Consider the following 19,305-nt stretch of genomic DNA (forward strand, 5'->3'; position numbering starts at 1 on the left):
AAAGGGAATGACTAGCCTGAGATAAAAATCATCAGAAGAGGACAGTATGTGAGGTACTGGAAATAATCCAGTCTGTGCTGAACTAAATGCATGAATTTTAGAGTTAATGGGAAACTGTCAGTCATGTGTTATTATCTTAAAGTCCAATTAAATCTCACATTAATACTCAGGATAGCTGATTTTATACATTCAAATGTCAACGTGAGTGAATGAATTCCACAAAACCAAACAAACCACATAAACTTGACACAACCGCTGAAGCAGTACGAACATATTTCCTCTTTTATTTACATTCCTTTTCAAATGTTAACATTTTTCGCTATAACTTTTGATCAGGTTGGCATTTGTTCTCATTAAAATAAATTGGCACGAGTAAAACATATGTAGACAAAAGTTTATTTACACCATACAACATTTTGTTTTTAAATATTTTATACAGAGCTGCAGATGAGAGAGCTTGCTGGGATCCTTCAAGCAGATTCTGCAGTATTAAAGTTGTGAAATATATTATTTATATAAAAGTGAGTATTATCTTTATTGCATTTAAAGCAATGAAGAATGTAGCTTGACAAACATTCATTTTTAATATGACAGAAAAAATCCTCTTTGCCTCCCATGTTTTATATCATAAAGTAAAAAGTGTAGTAATGGCCAAACAGACTGTTATAAACTTTTTAAAAACCTGCATAAATATATACATTGTGCTCCCGGGTCCAGTTTTATGAAATCAAAACTGGACCCAATGAAGCTGGGACGACATGGCATGTCATTTTGCTTTGTGAGGTTTCATCTTGAGAGATCACCTTTTTTAGCCAATTCCTCAACAGATAATTTGAAACACATGATGGTAAATATTGTACACCAGGCTGCCCCACACTAAGTACACTAGTGAGAATACAAAAAGTAACACTGATGTTTTTTTCCCTTTTTTTCTTTTTTCCTCTCTCCTCAGTCCTTATATTGTATTGGCACATAATGTCCCTGCCACACTCGTATTATCCAGATATGTATGCCAAGGCTGTTAGAAAAGTCTGTTGCTTTATTCAGTGCAAAATACATCTCTTTTCTCCTCCTCCTTTTTTTCTAGTTTGCATTTTCTCCTTCACCCTCTAGACCTCCGTTTGGAAGTCTCCCTCCTGGACGTCTAAGGGCAAGTTGACACACTTTTCCCACTCTGCAGGCGTCATCTCCAGTGAGTCCTTGGTGTCAGATTCTAGTACATTCATAGTGGCGTAATTCTGGTACTCACAGGCTGGATTGTAGCTCTCCCATGGGTTCTTGTTTGGCATTGCCTTGTCCTGTGAACATGGCCAGTGGGGTGTGATATTAGTGGCATGACATCCTCCCTTATAAAAACAAAAAAACAAAAAGGACGTTTCCATTTCCATTCAACTCATTCAAAAGGGCATTGTATGAATTCCTAAACCATTGCTAATTGAAAAATAATGGATTAATGCTGTGGGAAGCATCAAATAACAAAAGATAATGGTAGTGTGTTAAATGTGATCATGCTTATTGTGTTTTCCCCAAAGCTCAGAAAACTGCTGCAATATATGGGCTTCATGTGTGAGCCATTCGTCTGAATGTGCTCTCATTGACAGTCCCAGAGACACTACTGCAAATAAGGGAGAGAAGCTGCTCCCAGTCAGGGAATATAAAATGGATACTAATGTCTGCAGCCAGCTCTGCAGTAGATTCATTTGGGGAAAAAAAAAAAAGAGAAAGGGAAGGGGGGGGGGAGTGAGAATGTACTGTAGTTATCGCTTTCTATACAAAATAACTTGCACTGGTGGTAACTAAGCAACGGGCCGCAAATTACATTGTGCTGTAGGGGTGATTGAAATGTGAGCGAGTGAAAAAAAAAAAAGGATTACATGCAGCCAAAAAAGGCTACCGCGTGGCTGACATTGTCTAATAGTCTGGCTGTGTTTGGTCACCAGCCCAATTTCTATTTGTTGCAGTCAATAGAGAAAAACACACTGCTGCTTGTCTGAGAGAGACGGATAAAGCTTGACATCCCCATTGTCCACAGCTCCAGCCAGGTGTGGAGACAGATGGTGGGACGTTTTGATTTGCAGCAAGGGTTCAGGAAGAACTCACATAACCTCGCCTGACTTCAGTTGAAAAAGAAGAAGAGAGTTCCTCCCCCTCCCCCACACAGTTGCAGTAAGAGAACAGCGGACTTAAGGGTCATATTTGTATAGATGTTGATAGGTTAAATAATCTGCCATGCATTAATGGAAAAATGATGGGGGGTGCTAAGTAGGTAAATGTGCATGTAAATAAAAGTGCATTCATGGCCTTGCATTGGAATGGATGCACTCTATTGCAACAAGATTACCAAAGGTCTTTCTTCCCTGACTTCGGCCTTGTGGAGGAAAATGCTTCAGTGCTCTTTTAAAGGGGCAGCCACATGAATACTTTGGCTTCATACTGTAACCGCTCATTTGCACAATCACACATTATGTGTCCTGCACCGGATATTTAAATAGGGTTGCTCTCTCTTTAAACTGGCTGACCGCCACCCCGCTGGTTTCCTGTTACTCACCATGCTGCCCATATTTGGTATGTCTCGAAATCGGTCCAGGGTTTGAAATTTCTGATTCAGTTCCTGGAACAGCTCCATGTGTCTTTTCCTGGTGTGCATGACTTTCTGCAATGGCAAGGGTTTTGTCTTTGGTATTGACAGCCAATAATGGAAATGCATCTTGCCTCTCCACCCCCTCCGGCTCTGATCAATTTGTTAGTGTCATGGCAGTTTACTTATAGGCCAGGTTTGAAACAAATCTACCTGACTGCCAAAATAAAGGAAACACCGAGATAATTGAAGTGATAGGACACTGAACGCCGGAACTGTTTTAATCTGCAATGTCTGGAGAATCTGAATTAAACACAATTCTTCAGTGACAAATTGGCTCACTTAGAGATTTGTTTGCGTAAGGAAAATCCTTATAATCAAAGCTTGGCACAAAACTTCCATTTTAAGGGGTTTGGTGTGCATCGAAGCTAAAACAAAATGCAGCCCTCGCCAAAATCGCTGCCAGAAGCCTCATGTTTCCTTTACTTTGAAAGCGCGTACAATATATATGCAGTAAAGCCTGCTTTAATAAGGCAATAAAGGAAATGCTAAAACCTGCCAAAGGAGGCGGGGGGGGGGTTGAATATGTGTTTTGCAAGCCAATATAATCATTGTTGAAACCAGTGGTAAAATCAGATGTGAAATGTGCAAATGACTTTAAAAGCATACAATTCTTGAAAATCAACGTATAGCTAATGGATGTAGGAGATGGAGGAGAGGGACAAAATGTAGATGAGAACTGTTGCCCTGTTTGTCAGTTGACAGGCTTGCTTTTACCTTAACTACACAGCATGTCAATAAATCATGTTGAGTCAAGGCTGTGTGCTGTAACTCCAATAAGCTTAAGAGGCACAACAAGTACTAGTAAATCAAATGACAAACACAACTGCAAAAAAAAAGGCTTTTCTCTGCATAAAAAAAGCTAGATGCATGTATATGGAAAGAAACATCTTTTACGTACCTCAAAGTCCAGATCAGAGTATCGCGACTTTCGTCTCTGTGAAAATAAAACACAAAGGTGTTAAGTTAATAAGTCATCAGTTAAAGGTACATTTATACTTTAATAAAAGCATATTTGAAGCTGTTTTGTTGCAGCTCTGTATCCTCTGCGCGTCATCCACATGAGCATATGTACCTCTAAGGAGCTCATAGATATTGTCGACCCTGTCTCACTCCTAGAAAGCCCCGCAGATTCCTCCATCTCCGCGAGGAAGTTCTTAACAGCCGTGCGCGGTTCAAAGGGCAGGTTTTGCATCTGCTCGGGAGCGCTAGGATACTGCTGCTCCAGGTTCACATTCATGTGGTCCATGCCTGACGGGCTGATGTTGAAGTCAGGGCTCATCTTGTAATGCATCAGCCTCTCGTGCGGCAGCGTATCCATAGTGATGTTCATCTTGGTGTCCTCTTTCAGGAGCGTGGGCACGTTGCCCGACCCCGACAGCGCCGCCGCGGAGGCACGGGGCATGACTATGTAGTCCGTCTCCATCATCTGGCCCTGCAGCCCGTGGCCCTCCATGTCGTGGCCGACCATGTCGTGGTCGCTCTGGCGCATGGCGTCGTCGGTGCACAGGTAAACGGTGCGGCGCATGTCGGCGTTGCTGTCGGCCATGCACTGCTCCTTCAGATCGCCTAATCCCATCGGCATGTGCAGAGCCGAAGGCTGCTGGATAATCACTTTGGAGATGATGTTGCCAGGCAACGTGGAGTAGTTGAGGCCCTCGGGGAGCTTCTCATCCTCCTCATCATTGAGGGAAATGCGGGAGAGGGTGCCTGTTATGGTGGCGGCGCGACAAGAGCCCATGTCTTTGTGGAGTGCTGTGGGGCAGAGTGATACGAGGATTAGTCGGAATGTCTTAAGTAATGAAAGTAGTGTCACAGTTTGTCTGACATTATCCAGCATACGACCAAAAGAACAAATTCAAATTAATTCTCAGAGGATTTTGTGCTGCAAAGGGAAAACGGTAACAACAGGACGAAATAGCTGTGAATATGCTTTGAGTGTGACTTTACACCTAAATGCAAAGGGACACAACGGCAGGTATCTCTGGAGGATGTAACAGTAAATAAAGTAGATCCTCTCCCTGCCATACAGTACAGCATGTAGCATCCGGATCCTAAATTCAGTGATTGGTGATAACCTTGCAATGCACCAAATATTATATAAGAACCAGCAGCTATCTATTCAGAAATACCTTCTGGTTATAAGAACACCCTGTCCTCCCCACTGAATCAGCAGGAATTATGTTGTCTGTTCTCAAAAAGCCTGTTTGAGTCTAATTGAATGCTCAGTATGGTCTGAGTCTGGTATTCAGTTTACTCTTATATTGTGTAGGGTGACATTGCAGAATATCACGTCTGCAGCCGACAATAATCCCTGTTTGTAAACCACCAACCTAAACTCTGCGAGCCCAGAGAGTAATCTGTAAAGTGCATTTCTCTTCGCTCTGAATCTGGTCATGATTTATGAATGACACCTGTCTGCTCTGCCTTTTTGTATCGGTATGTCCACTTTAGCTTCACAAGACTGCAGAGCATGAAGAGATGTGGGTCAAAAGAGCCAGACGGCCCTTTTCAACTCTTAACAAGCTGTGTTTCTGAGAGCTCTGAGTAGCGGCGGTCAGCTCGGTATTCCCTGCGGATCCATTTAGGACATGTCCTTCCATCGGTTTTGGACGGATGGATAATTTGCACGATCTCTTCTGAACATTTCGTTTTTATTAAATCACACACTCGTCTACCAACAATTACTGCGGCTCTAAAGTACAGAAGAAGCAGACGCTGGAGAATCAGGAAGAAATATTATCCTCCCACTAGTATGAGCCCGGGAAGAAAATCCCCCTGAAATGAGACACATAGCACCTACGCACCTATTCCATGACGGCGTCAACACGTTAATGAAAAACATAATTACGAAGTGCGACTGCCAGACGATGGGAAAATTCACATTTATTGCAGCAAAGCCGAAAATGAATATCCATCAGCTCTCTTTATACTGTTTTGTTCTCAGATTAAAGTCAGTGTTTTGGTAACTGTGAAAAAAAACTCCTGTGGGGATTGTTGGTTGTTATGTAACCTCAGCTATTTTTTACTGTCTAACCTCTTTTGGGTTTTTTTTTTTTTTCTTTTGTACATGCAAGGCAAGGAGAATCTTGTTAATAAGAGACCATCTGTTCTGTACCTGATCGGCAGGCGATGTCCACATCTTTCTCAAAGTCCGTCTGTAGGAAGAGCACAGTCAAACGGTCAGTATTACTAAGAATAAAGACTTTTATACTGTAAACTGTATGTATATATAAAACAAAAGGGCATCCTCATGCTGCAAGATTAGTATTAACGATATATATATTTTATATCCCAATGCTTTAGAAAAATGCAAAGCAGTCATTTTTTTCTCTGCAGCACCCTAACAATATATCAATAACACATCTATGGAAAAGAAAAATGCAACTGCAGCAGCTGGGAAGTATATTTGTGCTCTCTGCTAATGACCGTATTGAACTAGGGGGCCTTGACACCATTCTGCTATCATGAAAACTATTTCACTCCGCCTTGCATTAGAATACTAATGGCAGATCATTGCTATGATGTGCCAGTGGCGTCGTCGCGCCAGATGAAGAGGACTGGTGTCCCATTTCAAAGGTCAGGCTGGAAACAGTCCTCTATTACCCCGTGAGAGGAAACAAGGGGAGGAGGGGGATGCATGGCAAACATGGACAGTAAGTTCAATCAAATGGAAATAAAGCATTGGGCTCAGGGCCTAAGAAAACCAAAGGGAACTAATGCCATTTATCAGAGCGCCGAGTGTCTACACCGCATGTAATTGCAGCTTTACAAAAGCGTTGTGTGGAAAATTATAAATCTATGGGAAACAATGCTTCGTGTTTTTAGAGGGAACACATTAAACTGAATAATAATGAATAATAAAAATGAAAAAAAAAACATGAAGAGCACAAGTTAAATTAGGGTCAATGGAGAATCAGGAGGTTTGCATGTGCATTATAAATAACCAGGGAACATTGGCTCTTCTTAAATTACAGAGGATGTAATGGTTACAGATAACAGTGGGTGACTGTGCCTACCATTATCTGAGCATGCCCATTAGGGAAGGTTCCTGTTGCATCACCGCTGATTGGGTCTTGGCAGTTTCTGAGCCGACATCTGAAAGCATCTTGGACCTACAGACAAGGGAGGAAGCAGTTTTTCATCGTGTCCACAATGCTGCATATCACATGCTTTCAAAAAAATAAGCCTTTGAATGTTCATTCTTGCTTTTATTATTAGGATCTTATCGTCTGTCAAGTTGAAAAAAGATTTTTACTTATGTCTGGTTGTGATACCTTGATGTGTTTATGCTTTGTTAAAGCCTCTGAACACCCACTCAGGTGTTGTCAGTTAATCTGGCTGATTAAACCTCTGCTCAGGACTGTGTGGGTGTGTGTACGCTATAATTGAGTGACGTCTTACTGAGTCTCCTCTTAGCTTTGTTGAATCTGTGAGGGCAGGACAAATTACACCTTTATCATTCTTATCGGTAGATGATCTGTGATCTGTGATCAACGCTCCGGCCTACATTCAACCTGAGAAGATGTCTTAATCAGCCAGTATAACTGAAAACACCTCTCTACATGTACAGAGGCTTTAAGGTGGTTAAGCTCTGGAGCTGAAGTTAAAGCATCTCCAATTTAACCTTTGATTGAGCAAATCTACTCCCTACAACATTAAAAAAATGTATCTGAGGATGTACGGATTGTATCTCCAAGTAAACAAAGATCAAAGGTGAAAGAAAAGATGACTTTTAATCATCCTCTACCTCTCTCCGTAGGACACAGTGCACCATCACGATGACAAAACCCTGCAGCGAGTCAAAGACGGCGAAGAGGATCTGAAAGAGGATGGAGCGCTTGTCTGTCATGGCGAGCACTGCAGACATCCAGGTCAACGCCAGCAGAGGTAGGACGACACAGGAACTCCACAGGGACGCCCTGAGAGAAGGAAGGGGGGTAGGATTGTATAGAGGAAATGAAAGCAAGCAAATTGGTGCAGATGACACGATAAGGTCTGGAGTGACAAGCCGGAATCTCACTTCTTTTCACTCCAGGGCTTTAATGTTGCATGCTAGTAATGTGAGCGTACCTCTAAAATACGCATGTAACATCGCATGTTTACAGTACAAGTACATTCCTACACTGCAGCTCTGATGCTGTGGCTGTAACAGCAACATCAGTTTACGCTGCAGTGGACTGCAAGGTCTAAATTGTTGAGGTGGACACGCTGTACATGCAGAGACTCCCTGTAGCATCGTCGTATTGATTCAGAGACACTGACAGGCACTTACATTGCATTGCTAGCTGTAGTTGCTGATAAAGCAGTTGTTGATACAACACCACATTTGGCACACTTGAGAGTTAATCCTGTATGCGGCTCACTCATCTGTCTGTGGGACATAGAGACAACAGCATGACAAACAACGCTAACAGCCACTACCCCCGACTTCAAATTCTTCCCCCGCCATATTAGCAAACAGCAGCCAATGTGTGGGCGCTTTAATGATTTTCATCTTGGACTGATTCTGCCAAAAGAAATACGAAGCCATGTCGTTCCCGAGAGAGATCTGACCTCTTTATGTTTATGCCTGTAATTTTCCTTTTCAACGGCAAGAAAAGGAGGTCTAAATCTCCATATGTGTGTGTGTGTGTGTGTGTGTGTGTATAAAACATCTAAACATGTTTGTATTTTTGCATGAAGAAAAATGTTTAGAAGAAAAAAACAGGGTACTAACAAGGACGTGCTGTCATACCCTGCTCGGTGCTTCAGCTTCTTGTCCAGTATGCCATCTCTGGACACTAGTTTATTAAACACCAAGATACCGATCACCATGTTGACCTGTCGATAGGAAAAAGGGGAACAGCGATATTAGCTTTTCAATAAATCATCTGCAACAAGATGATTTCAAAACCAATGTTGAATTTAATCTCCCAGCTTGACATTCTACATAGCAGCCAATGATTTAATGTCATTATCCCGCGGGGCGTTTTTTTTTTTTTTTCTTTTTTTCCTCCGCCCGCGCTGAGCTTTGACCTCGAGCTTCTATTGTTTGCTCATCTCTGTGACATTTCAGCCAATGGATGAGGCATGCCGCGCATAGTCAGCCCCTCAACAACAGCCTAAAGAAAAGATCTACTTGACAAGGAACACTCGCCTTTCTCAAAGGCACCTTCTGCTATTATTAGCAGCACCTAGGCTAACAGAAAAACTGAAGATTTACAGCAGCTGGGTAGAAAATTCTTTAAAATATTCGACTATTTTAAAATCCCCCTTTAGCGGAGATAAAGAGCTCATTAAGTATTTATACAAATACATTTGGGGAAGTTTTTCTTCAACACGCTTTGTGTCTGTGAGACATCTCATTATGATTTATCAATACAGTGATAACAGCGGTATGGTGTTCCTTCTCACTGCGGAGGATACTGTAGTTTCCACTTTTTTGCAGAGATTATCTTGCGTTCCTCCTGAGGTTCGTCACAAACGACAGCACAGCAAGACTTCAAGTCTCAAAACTCAGAGCTCTAAACTAAGACGTTTAGTCGCTTTTTAAAAAAAAAAAAAAAAATTGACATCACTTTATTCTTATTTCTAATCCCAGCACAGAACAGAGGTTTGACAATGAAAACTATTACTCAGTATTCACTGTTCTCCGTCCCTCTGACACAGACTTAGTGATTTGCATAATCACATTCTTTGTGTAATTTCCTCCGTACAACAATGTAAATAGGAGATGATTAAAATACCCCAGTATATTAGATTCTGAACAAATCTAATGCATTAATACTTTATAACCTCACAGCTACATGGAGCGCCATTATGGTAAATGAAAGGGAATTGTTTGAGCACATTGCCTGATGGGACGCTCATTACTTTGACTTTGAAAACAGAGTGTGTTCCTCCTGTTAGGCGGTTTCACAGCAACATTTGGTCGAGTTTCAACAATTTGTACCACATTGATACTGTGTCACTAAGACTACATTGTGTTTTTTTTGCGTGTCTTATTATTTTTTTATTATTATAAGAATTATTTATAAACAGGATTGAACAGGATCACTACAATTACATACTGTACAGGGGTGTTTTTGTAGTTTTTCTTGGCTGTAAAGCTACATTTCCCTTATTCTTAGCATATAAAAAGTCAAAACAGGAAATGTTAGGACTGACACGTACCAGAACAACAGCAGCTGCAGGTCCAACAAAGGCATACAGGAGCCCACCCTCTAAAGACAACCAACAGCTGCAGGGGAGAGCAGGAAGAAAAAACAGTTAACTCCCACAAAGACATTAACATCCAAGTTAATGGCGCACACCAGCGTACAATTGTATTTCCCTCAATTGTCAGGGGAGAGGTGCCATATGCTGTAAGTCTATTTCCAAAGTTTCACAGGGTAATAAAATGCTAAAGAGATTTTAAGCAGTGTTTATGCGTCTGGTATCCAGCAGGGATACAACTCACACGGAATTGGGGTCTCGCTGCGCTATTTTGAAATCTGATTGGGTTCAGGGGACTTTGTTTATGGCACTATTTAGGATAAGTAAGCCACTGCAGGAGCACTTCATCATTACTCTTAAGTGTTACCATGAACCTACTGCGTGTGTGCTGAATGATAAATACAGAATTAGAAAAAAAACCACTTACTATAAGGGTGTCCCATAGCCCTTTGTTTTGGTGAATCCCATTGAAACAGCAACCACTAAAGCTGGTAATCCTTAAAAAAAAGGGAAAACAATCAATAGTTAGTCAGCTGTTCTTGTCAGAATTGAGTCTCCACTTCAATGCAGAAAAAGTCTGTGCCTTCCAGTCATTTAACAAAGTGCAGCTAGATTCACTAGTATGATCAGCTATATGCATTTCAATATTTCAGTCAACATGCTGTACATTAGTCCATTCAGTAGCCGAGGAGAACAGACTGTACTGTGCTTCGACAAAATGGCAGCAGCAGCGGTGCATCGAGTCCAGAAAAAAAAACATGTAGTGAAATTTCATCACTGTACTGTAAGAAATTTCACCGCCCCTTTCCACACCTTTTTATATGAAGGGATTTTTTTTTGCTGTATGGCTCCTCATTATAGATTGCTGTAATGGATTCGGTCCTCCTTACTACCGTGTGCTCAGAATATTAACGCTTTTTTGCTCTCGGAGCAGCGCAGGCAGGTGCTATTGATGTAATCAGTTTCCTGGAGGCACGAGGCGAAGACCCCGTGGCCATCCAGTGCCTCTCTGCAGTGCTGAAGAGGTAAAGAGTGCCGAGTGTACACAAGCATGTCATGAATCACCAACTGCCTGGCGGAGACGCTGCACTTCAAACAGGCTGAATTAAAGAGACAACAGGTACCGTGTGCTGCGCGTCGCTTTGGAAATCAGTGTCGAAACAGTGTTTTTTGTCTTCCGTTTGAATACAGGTGGTAATCTGTAGAGTCATTAGAGTCATTTTATGTTGTAAAAATAGTGTTCATATTATGTAATGCATTTTTATTGTCGCACAACAAGACATCGATTGTGTTATCTATCATCAAATCGTCTGCGATGGCGTTTTTGAGAAATCCATGTGATTGTAGAACAGCCTTTGTCCATTTTTCTTTTTTTCTTTTTGCAGCAGCAAGCGGTGGCACTGCAATGACTAAGAGAGCCTTGTTTGTTGCTAGGTAACAAGAAGAATGAGTGTGGGCTCTTTCATAATCAAATTGATTTTTTTTAAAGGGAGAGATTTCTAGCAGTCTGTAAGCAAGAAGCCTTTGGACGAGGATTCAGACTGACATTTATTTAATGAAGAAAGAATTTAAATCTTCAAAAAATTTGATACAGAATTTTTTTTTGGACTGCCTGTGTTTATTGACAGATATGTACAATACAGTCAGTTTGGTTTTTTGTGTGATGTGATATTCAAGTGTAGGGAGCACAGCGTGGGAGGCAGGAGGAACTTAATTATCTGACTGACTCAGATCTGTCGCAATATGGATAATAAATGCATTATATTGGTTCCTACCTGTATTTGCAGTTACAAATGATTGAACATTAGACTTTGAAAAAGGATTTCAGAATAATCCTTTCAGCAGAGTATATCAATTCCCCACATTTTACCTCTGCAAACGTCTCCTGAACTCCATTTCTGAGGCTTTTTAGATAAAATGTATTCTGCTGCAGTGTACGTAAATGCTCAGCTCACGCCCTCCTTATCAGACATAAGGTCATTGCAACCTGCTATTGGAGAGCCGCCGCACAAGTCTGTCTCCCCCCGGCTGCTCAAGGCCGGTCCATTTACCCAGCCCTCAGAGAGCTTGACTGATGCACAATAGCATCACAACAAAGAGCGTGATAGAATGAGGATCTGGCCGCCCCACAGAGAGGATGGAAAAAGACCTACAGATACTTGGAAAGACACCTTGGCGGCCAGAGACCTTGAGAGGAAAAATGGCAGCTGCGAGGGATGATGGGAGATAATGAAGAGGTTTAGGGAAACATGCTGCTTAGCTTTACTTACCCCAGCCCAGACACAGAAAGCGCTTGCGGATGAGCCTGGTCCGGACCTTTCCCGTCACTGCCATGTAGGACTGCCAGGCCTCGGTGAGGACCCAGCAGAACGACGCCAGGAAGAAGAAGTGCAGGAAGGCTGTCGTCATGATGCAGACACCCTATTAATACAAGGGTCAGAAAGAGATGCATTCAGTGTCTGTGGGTTCAGACATTGCTTCACAGAAATGCAGCTGGAAAAGCATTACTTTTAAAACAGCAAATATTAAAATTAGGACTAACGCGTTAATGCAAATTTGTTTTAACGCCACTAATTTCTTTAATGCATTAATGCAACTTGCGATTTTTAGGTTGTAGCAGGCCCAGATTTAAAGCTAAAGTGAAGATAGTGGCATCATATGAAACTAGAAAACCTAAAAAATCCATTGGTACCATGTCATACTAGCTTGTCGTGAAGGAGGCTCCAAACTTGGTGAGGAAAAACTGGCAAGGAAAAACTTGGTCAAGGGACCTCTGACCTCAAGATATGTGAATGAAAATGGGTTCTATGGGTACCCACAAGTCTCCCCTTTACAGACATGCCCACTTTATGATAATCATATGCAGTTTTGGGGCAAGTCATAGTCAAGGCAGCACACTGACACACTGACAGCTGTTGTTGCCTGTTGGGCTTGAGTTTTCCATGTTATGAATTGAGCATATTTTTGTATGCTAAACGCAGTACCTGTGAGGGTTTCTGGACAATATTTGTCATTGTTTTGTGTTGTTAATTGATTTCCGATAATTCATATATACAAATATTTGCATTAAGCAAACATATTGGCCCACTCCCATGTTGATAAGAGTATTAAATTCTTGACAAAACTCCCTTTAATGTACATTTTGAACAGATAAAAAAATTTGTGATTAATCAATATTAAATATTTTAATCAATTGACAACCTTAATAAAAAAATGTTGCTGCATAACAAAAACAAATGCACCAGATTCCACAAGTACAGATTCCTGCAAATCGATTCTATTGACATTTCTATATTTCCTTGAACTATTCTTGCAGCATCAACAGCATATGCACGTCTAGACCGTCCACTTAAGTACCGTCCCGTGCAGTGAATGAAACAAAGCAACAGGTGGCAATTGTAGTAAAGATCAGAGCCGGACTAGCTGACACATGGTGTAGCGTTCCTCTGCACTAACCCTCATTAGTATGCTGGGGATCCCACCTGGAGGCATGTGAGCCAAGGTCAACTGTTTTACACGGAGAGGAGGGGAGCAAAACACACAACGCTGCTTAAAACAATACAGAATGCACGTAGCCGATTGCATTCAGGCTCCACAATGTGGCAGTCATTAGCTTGTCCATCTTTGTTCCCATGGAGAGGCATCTCCAAAATGCGATTGTTTAGAAGAGGATTAGAAATAAAGAAGTATCCCGGAGAATCTTGTCATTGCACGCTGACATTTGTGAGTGAGAAGAGATTAAGCTTCTTTTTTTCTCCACTTCAGATTGTTTGCAGTGTGAAGCGGTGGTAATCTGAGCGACGCCGCACAAAGAGGGAAAGATTGAAGTGTATCATCTCGTCCCAGGGCGTCCACACCATACTGTGAGATCTGCCATACGCTTTACATCCCCACCGAGAAAACCACACTAAATCCATCCATCCCCCGTAGTGTTCACGGGGTTCACACGAGACAGTAATCCTGCATTACCTCATCTGCGAGAAGTGGGGAATCCTGCTTACCTACAGCCACGAGGGATAGTAATTACGTAAACCTAAATATTGAAGTTCCTGTAGGGTGCATTCAGGTGCAGTATGTATGTCGTAATGCCATATTTCCAATGTCTTTGATGCTTAAATGTGATCGGCAGGTTTTTAACGGCCAACTTTAAAGAGGACCTATTATGCTTATTTTTTCAGGTGCATAGTTGTATTTGGGGTTTCTACGATAACATGTTTGCTTTAATGTTCAAAAAACGCTTTACTTTTCAACCAAACCAAACTCTTCAGACTCCGCTCCAGCTCTGCTCTAACTAGCTTTGTTTGATTGCGTGCTAAACTAGCCACTAAGCAAAGCGCGTTACTTGGTGACATCACTATGTTACGGAAGAAAAGGCGGGACTTCAGGAGCAGTGTTTCTGTGGGGGAGAGCAACTCCCTTTGGTGTGGTCTTTGTAACTTTGCAGACCTTTTACGCACAAAAAACTATACAACACACTAAATGAAAGGGAAAAAGAAACATAAGTATAACAGGTCCTCTTTAAAGAACAGCTGTGTATTATTAATGAGTAGCTTATAAAATAGATTCACCCTGCTTATATTAATAGCATACATTAAATATATACTGTAGGTGGCAACAACATAATAAACAAGCAGCAATGCCACATTTATAGTACGCTAAACTTACTTATTACACGGCTGTGTTGAATACTCGATTCAGCCACGGCGTTCTGCGGTCTGTAATTTCTCTATAACAGACTGTTGCTATGTATAACAGACTGTTGCTATGTATAACAGACCGTTGCTATGGGCGCAGCTCTGTTGTCGGACTCTGGCGGACCCGTTTTTGTGTCAAATTTATTGATTTGATGCGGGATAATGTACAGCTAGCGGGTCATTGTTGTGAAAGAAACCACTTGTACATTATCCCTTACATTTTAACCAAAAAATCTCCACTTTCTCTAACACATGACTAAAACACTATTTAACCACTTAGTTTATATTATAATATACTAAAATATGAGTCCGTTTTGGCAGATATTTACATTGTTATAAATGTTTAAATAAATGTCTCAGAGGTGACAGAAGCAGAATCACTTTAGAGCTGCTAATGTCGCAGAGATGAAAATATAAAAGCGACACATCAAATCAAAGCACGCGAAGCTCCCATGACACAATGCCACCTGGCCAATGTGGTAATTACAGGTGCGTACAGCTGCTTTTGTAGAAAACATACACACACACACGCTCTGTGTGCTATAAATCTGTTGTTTAATAAGCTTTGAGTAAGAAATGGCATTTTCTGAGCTATTTCATAGCGACATACTGCCTACTACTGAGATGTTCCATGTGGATTAATGAATTCAGTGACCTGTATGCCAGCACGCTGATGTGCTGTATGTGGTTAAATATGACAAATCAGTGACGAAAATCTTATATGGGAGCATTTTTACTGGATTTTTAAGTGAAGGGGACAAACATGTGGGTCTGCAGCCTCACTGCCTGTTCATCCAGAGCTAATTCTAGTGTTGCTGTTGCTCGTGCGCTGTCCAAGGTGCTGAAAATAGAGCCTGCCTTGTTTCCTGGAAACAGGTCATATGCAACCGTTATGTTTCACGGCTCATTCGTAGTGCCTACTGTATATACCATCCAGTCTCATTAGTCCCCAAATATTAAAAAAACTGTGCATTTAAAAAAGACAGAAAGGTATATTATGAGGACGTTATGATAGAATCGGACAGACATAGGCGATCATACAAAAAACAAGGTTGAAATGTAGAGTTCACACTGCCCTTTAGAAAGGCAAATGCCTGGAGATGTTGAGCACACTGTGTAAGTATCCATGGAAACAGAGGAGCTGAGGAAGGGACCACATTAAAACATAGCAGAGCTGATAGACATGAAGGTAAGAGTAGGGACTGACGGAGTATACTTCAAGTCCGTTCAATAACAGCAGTTTAAGGTCAGGGCAGGAAATTTTAAGAACTTCTGACTAAACTCGGACTGAAAGGTCTGGGCCGAGCCTCGACCCTCTATAGTTTAAGAACCGAAAGCCTAATTGCCGTGAACTGTTGCACACTTTGCTTCATAATGCAATGACAGGGCAACTGCAATGAAAAAAAAGGAGCAGTTACATATTATTGAGGCGAAACATTAAAAGGGATTTGCTTATAGCGAGGCTGAGAACCCCCTCTTTCATAATTGGATTGAACTAATGTTGACATGGTGATTAAATTATTTTCCTCAGAGCTCCAGGCATTTTTTTTTGCCAATCCCAATTTCTTATTTAGTTATTTACATAATTTACAGATTCATTAATTGGTTGTATAAGAATACAGTATACTTTTTTGGTCCAGTTGGAGCACGATTTAACAATTAGCTTGTTGGTGGTGAAGCTCATGAATTGCTCTGATAACATACAGTATATTCTGTGAAGATTATTTAAAATGTTGCAGAAGAATCTGAACCAGACCTTACAACATTGAATCAGTGTGGGAGGAGGAGGCTGGTTGTTATTCTGATTGAAGCACCCTCCTTTTGAATCAAGCAACAAGTGCCCCGGTGCTTTATACAGTAGGCGCTTGGGCGGAGGACCAAACAACACAGTGTTGGTGGCAAAGTGTTGTTGAACTGAAGAGAAACACTGAACAAAACGCATTGACTTTTGCTCCACTAGAGTCAGAAAATGGCTACTTCTGCCTACTTTATTTCAATATGTAACACTCTTAAGATTTAAAACAATGCTTAAAACCTCACCAGAGGATTCCTGTCATCATAAAGCTTCTGCCAAGCTAATGTTGATTTTGCATGTTTCGATTCATCAATCACTTAGTTACGAAGTCTAACCTTCGACTGGAAGGCAGGAATGAATTAAATCTCTCTTTGCTGCACCTCACTATAAGGGAGGTCAAGCTTTGTGTACTAAAAATATACTATCGCTCAAATGTGCGCACTGCGGGTACTGCTCGTGTAATATACAGTACATATATACCCTTGAGCATGTTGCATATTTGACGTTTGTATGAACATTTAGGGATAAAAAAAATCATCAAAATGGTCAGTATGAAACATATATAGAGGGGCTGAATTTTTCTAATATGAGAATTAGGCCTACAGAATATATTTAGAAGCTCTTCAGAATTACAACGATATTAATTTTTGACCGGATACCAGCTTTGATAAGCCATCTGTGCTGATACATGATGTACAAGGTGATAATTTCTAATCTTGTGACGCATCAGGAAAAGAAAATCCTTTCCGCTCCTTACCAGATGACTTTATGACATGTTGGTTGCAAGTTTTATATCATTTTATAAAGCTAACCGTTGTCTGGTGATGTTTTGTTGACACACAATCGACCCCGGATACCCAAACTTCCACCTACTTGTATAATACATTTCTACTCATTATAGGAGGAACTATTTTACAGGAAGTCTCCAAGGCTCCCCTAATTCTACATTCCCCGACAAAACCAACGGTGTGTGCTTTCTCTTTGTCTTCTCTCTATAAACCGAGATGAACAATGACAGAGGACAAAGGAAAAAAGCACAGGCAAAGGTGACTCACTGACTTCCTGCTCCCAGAGGACACCTCCACACCAAAGAGATGATTTCTATTAGACGATGAGCAACTCTGAATCCACAAACAGTGGAGCCAATTATGTGCACTTCTTACAAGAGATGGAGGAAAAACAAGTGAGGCAGTGTCAGGCAGCATGGCAATTAAACCCACACAGGGGCTATGTTTTTCTCCTCCTGCCGGCCTACCACTCAAACATCGTGTGTCTGATCAAACACATGAAAATATTTCTCAAATATTATTACAACAGGAGAGACGCAGTCAAGACGGAACAAAGGGACGATAGTGATAAATTCATTGCCCTGGAAGTTTTAGCGCGGAGACCGACAAGACAAATGCAGCTTTCTAAACTTGACTGAACCAAAAACAACAACAACAACAACAGCGTGTCTTACTATTGTTGATGACGGGCCTCGTGGTGTAAACATTGGGTTCTTGAGGCAGTGAGAAAATACGAGGCAAAATACAGATTTTTGAGAACCTAGAATTTAACTTAATTATATTTTTAATTTTTTATGTTTTGAAATAATATAATCTATAAGCTCCAGGTTAAAAAAACAACAACAAAAACAACTTTATCAGTTATGTGTGTATATATACAGAGGCCGCCTATGATGTTGATATATTTTAAGCATTTAAACCTGCAGAATTGAATAATTAAACTTGCATTATTGATTTTTTTTGGCCACTTGGGTGTAGTGTAACAAGCTATAAACACAATACTGACATATTAAAAAGTTGATATGGCGATATAGCAAACTGTTGCCAAATTACACATTAAGAAATGAAGAACAATATTAGCATTATGAGCCACTCCTGAGGGAAATATCTGGCTCTTTAGCTGCTAAATGCTCCACAGTGTTCCCCAGCTAGTCAATAACTTAGCCTGTCTGTCATTTAAAGCTGGGTAAGTAGCAGATATATCAGAGCTTTTCAATGAAAACAGCTGCCTGCTGCTGCTGCTGCAAGAAACAAGGTCGATAAGAGCCGTGAGAGTCAACCAAAACGCAGTAAAACCAAAACAACGAGCTGAAAGATGCTAAAATGCTCAATAGAGCTGTTGAGTCTGGTGATATTTCACTGTTGGTTCGTCACTAAGAGCAACCATTTCACATTACATAGTCATTTGATCCATAGTTATAGTAATAAAAATATTGATTTGTGCACCTTTAATGTCGAGTATAATAACAACATTACAAATAAATTAATCAGTGCTGCTTTAATTTGGCACCCAGTTTGTCGAGTCACTCCGAGAGACGCTGAAACGACTGAAATCTTCAGTATGTCAGTGGATTTTTTTCTGAAAACCTCCTAATCTCTTTGCAGATTTCAGAGACAGATATCCTATTAGCAGCATGCCGAGTGAGTATCCCATGTTAAGTGGTGGTCCTCATAATCAAGACAGGAGATGAATGGAACCCTGATTAAATCTGACAAGGCTTCAAATCAGCTCAGCTTTTAAAAAGGCCCTGAAGCTTTGTGCATTCATACTGTAGTCTTGGGTACTACTGTGTGTGCCAGATATGTAAGGGCCAGCAAGGAAACAGATGAACTTATCACATGTGGATGCTGTTTCTTTGTTATTTTATGAGATCAAAACGGTCAGTTTCTGCTTAACGGTTGTAGTAGGGACATTTTGTCCACATTTAATCTATAGTGTCACCAGGAACACAACGTTGTAGGTTTACTAAACACACCTTTTGGTTCATTCATTCATTATTCATTGAACGTGGGAAAATGAATAGGGGGAAGCATTTTGATTTATGAGTATAGGGTACAATATGAGCCCCAACTGCTTGTAGGCCCATCTGCTCCCACAATAAGTCACATCTATAAGCACATATACTGTAGCTCCAGCAAAAAGCATTTCTAATGATGGAATACCCCCGACAGACATACTTTTTTTTGCAAGCA

General features: G+C 41.0%; 1 protein-coding gene across 4 annotated transcripts in view; it reads right to left on the minus strand.

Annotated features, from left to right (window-relative positions):
• Positions 1 to 261: 261 nt before the first annotated feature.
• The window catches only part of adgrb3 (adhesion G protein-coupled receptor B3), a 136,623-nt gene continuing 117,579 nt past the window's right edge, over positions 262 to 19,305 (minus strand). For 2 of the 4 annotated variants that reach the window (XM_074646361.1, XM_074646360.1), the window contains exons 20-31: positions 12,106 to 12,256; positions 10,263 to 10,332; positions 9,794 to 9,860; positions 8,358 to 8,461; positions 7,914 to 8,012; positions 7,389 to 7,560; positions 6,658 to 6,753; positions 5,757 to 5,796; positions 3,714 to 4,393; positions 3,540 to 3,575; positions 2,549 to 2,653; positions 262 to 1,346 (exon numbers count right to left, since the gene is read on the minus strand). In XM_074646361.1, coding sequence (XP_074502462.1) covers positions 1,110 to 1,346; positions 2,549 to 2,653; positions 3,540 to 3,575; positions 3,714 to 4,393; positions 5,757 to 5,796; positions 6,658 to 6,753; positions 7,389 to 7,560; positions 7,914 to 8,012; positions 8,358 to 8,461; positions 9,794 to 9,860; positions 10,263 to 10,332; positions 12,106 to 12,256 — 1,857 coding nt within the window. In that variant the 3' untranslated portion in view covers positions 262 to 1,109. The remainder of the gene's footprint in view (positions 1,347 to 2,548; positions 2,654 to 3,539; positions 3,576 to 3,713; positions 4,394 to 5,756; positions 5,797 to 6,657; positions 6,754 to 7,388; positions 7,561 to 7,913; positions 8,013 to 8,357; positions 8,462 to 9,793; positions 9,861 to 10,262; positions 10,333 to 12,105; positions 12,257 to 19,305) is intronic. The other 2 variants (XM_074646363.1, XM_074646362.1) reach the window with 2 other exon arrangements.

Source organism: Sebastes fasciatus, chromosome 9, assembly GCF_043250625.1.
Source record: "Sebastes fasciatus isolate fSebFas1 chromosome 9, fSebFas1.pri, whole genome shotgun sequence".
Taxonomy (NCBI): Eukaryota; Metazoa; Chordata; class Actinopteri; order Perciformes; family Sebastidae; genus Sebastes; species Sebastes fasciatus.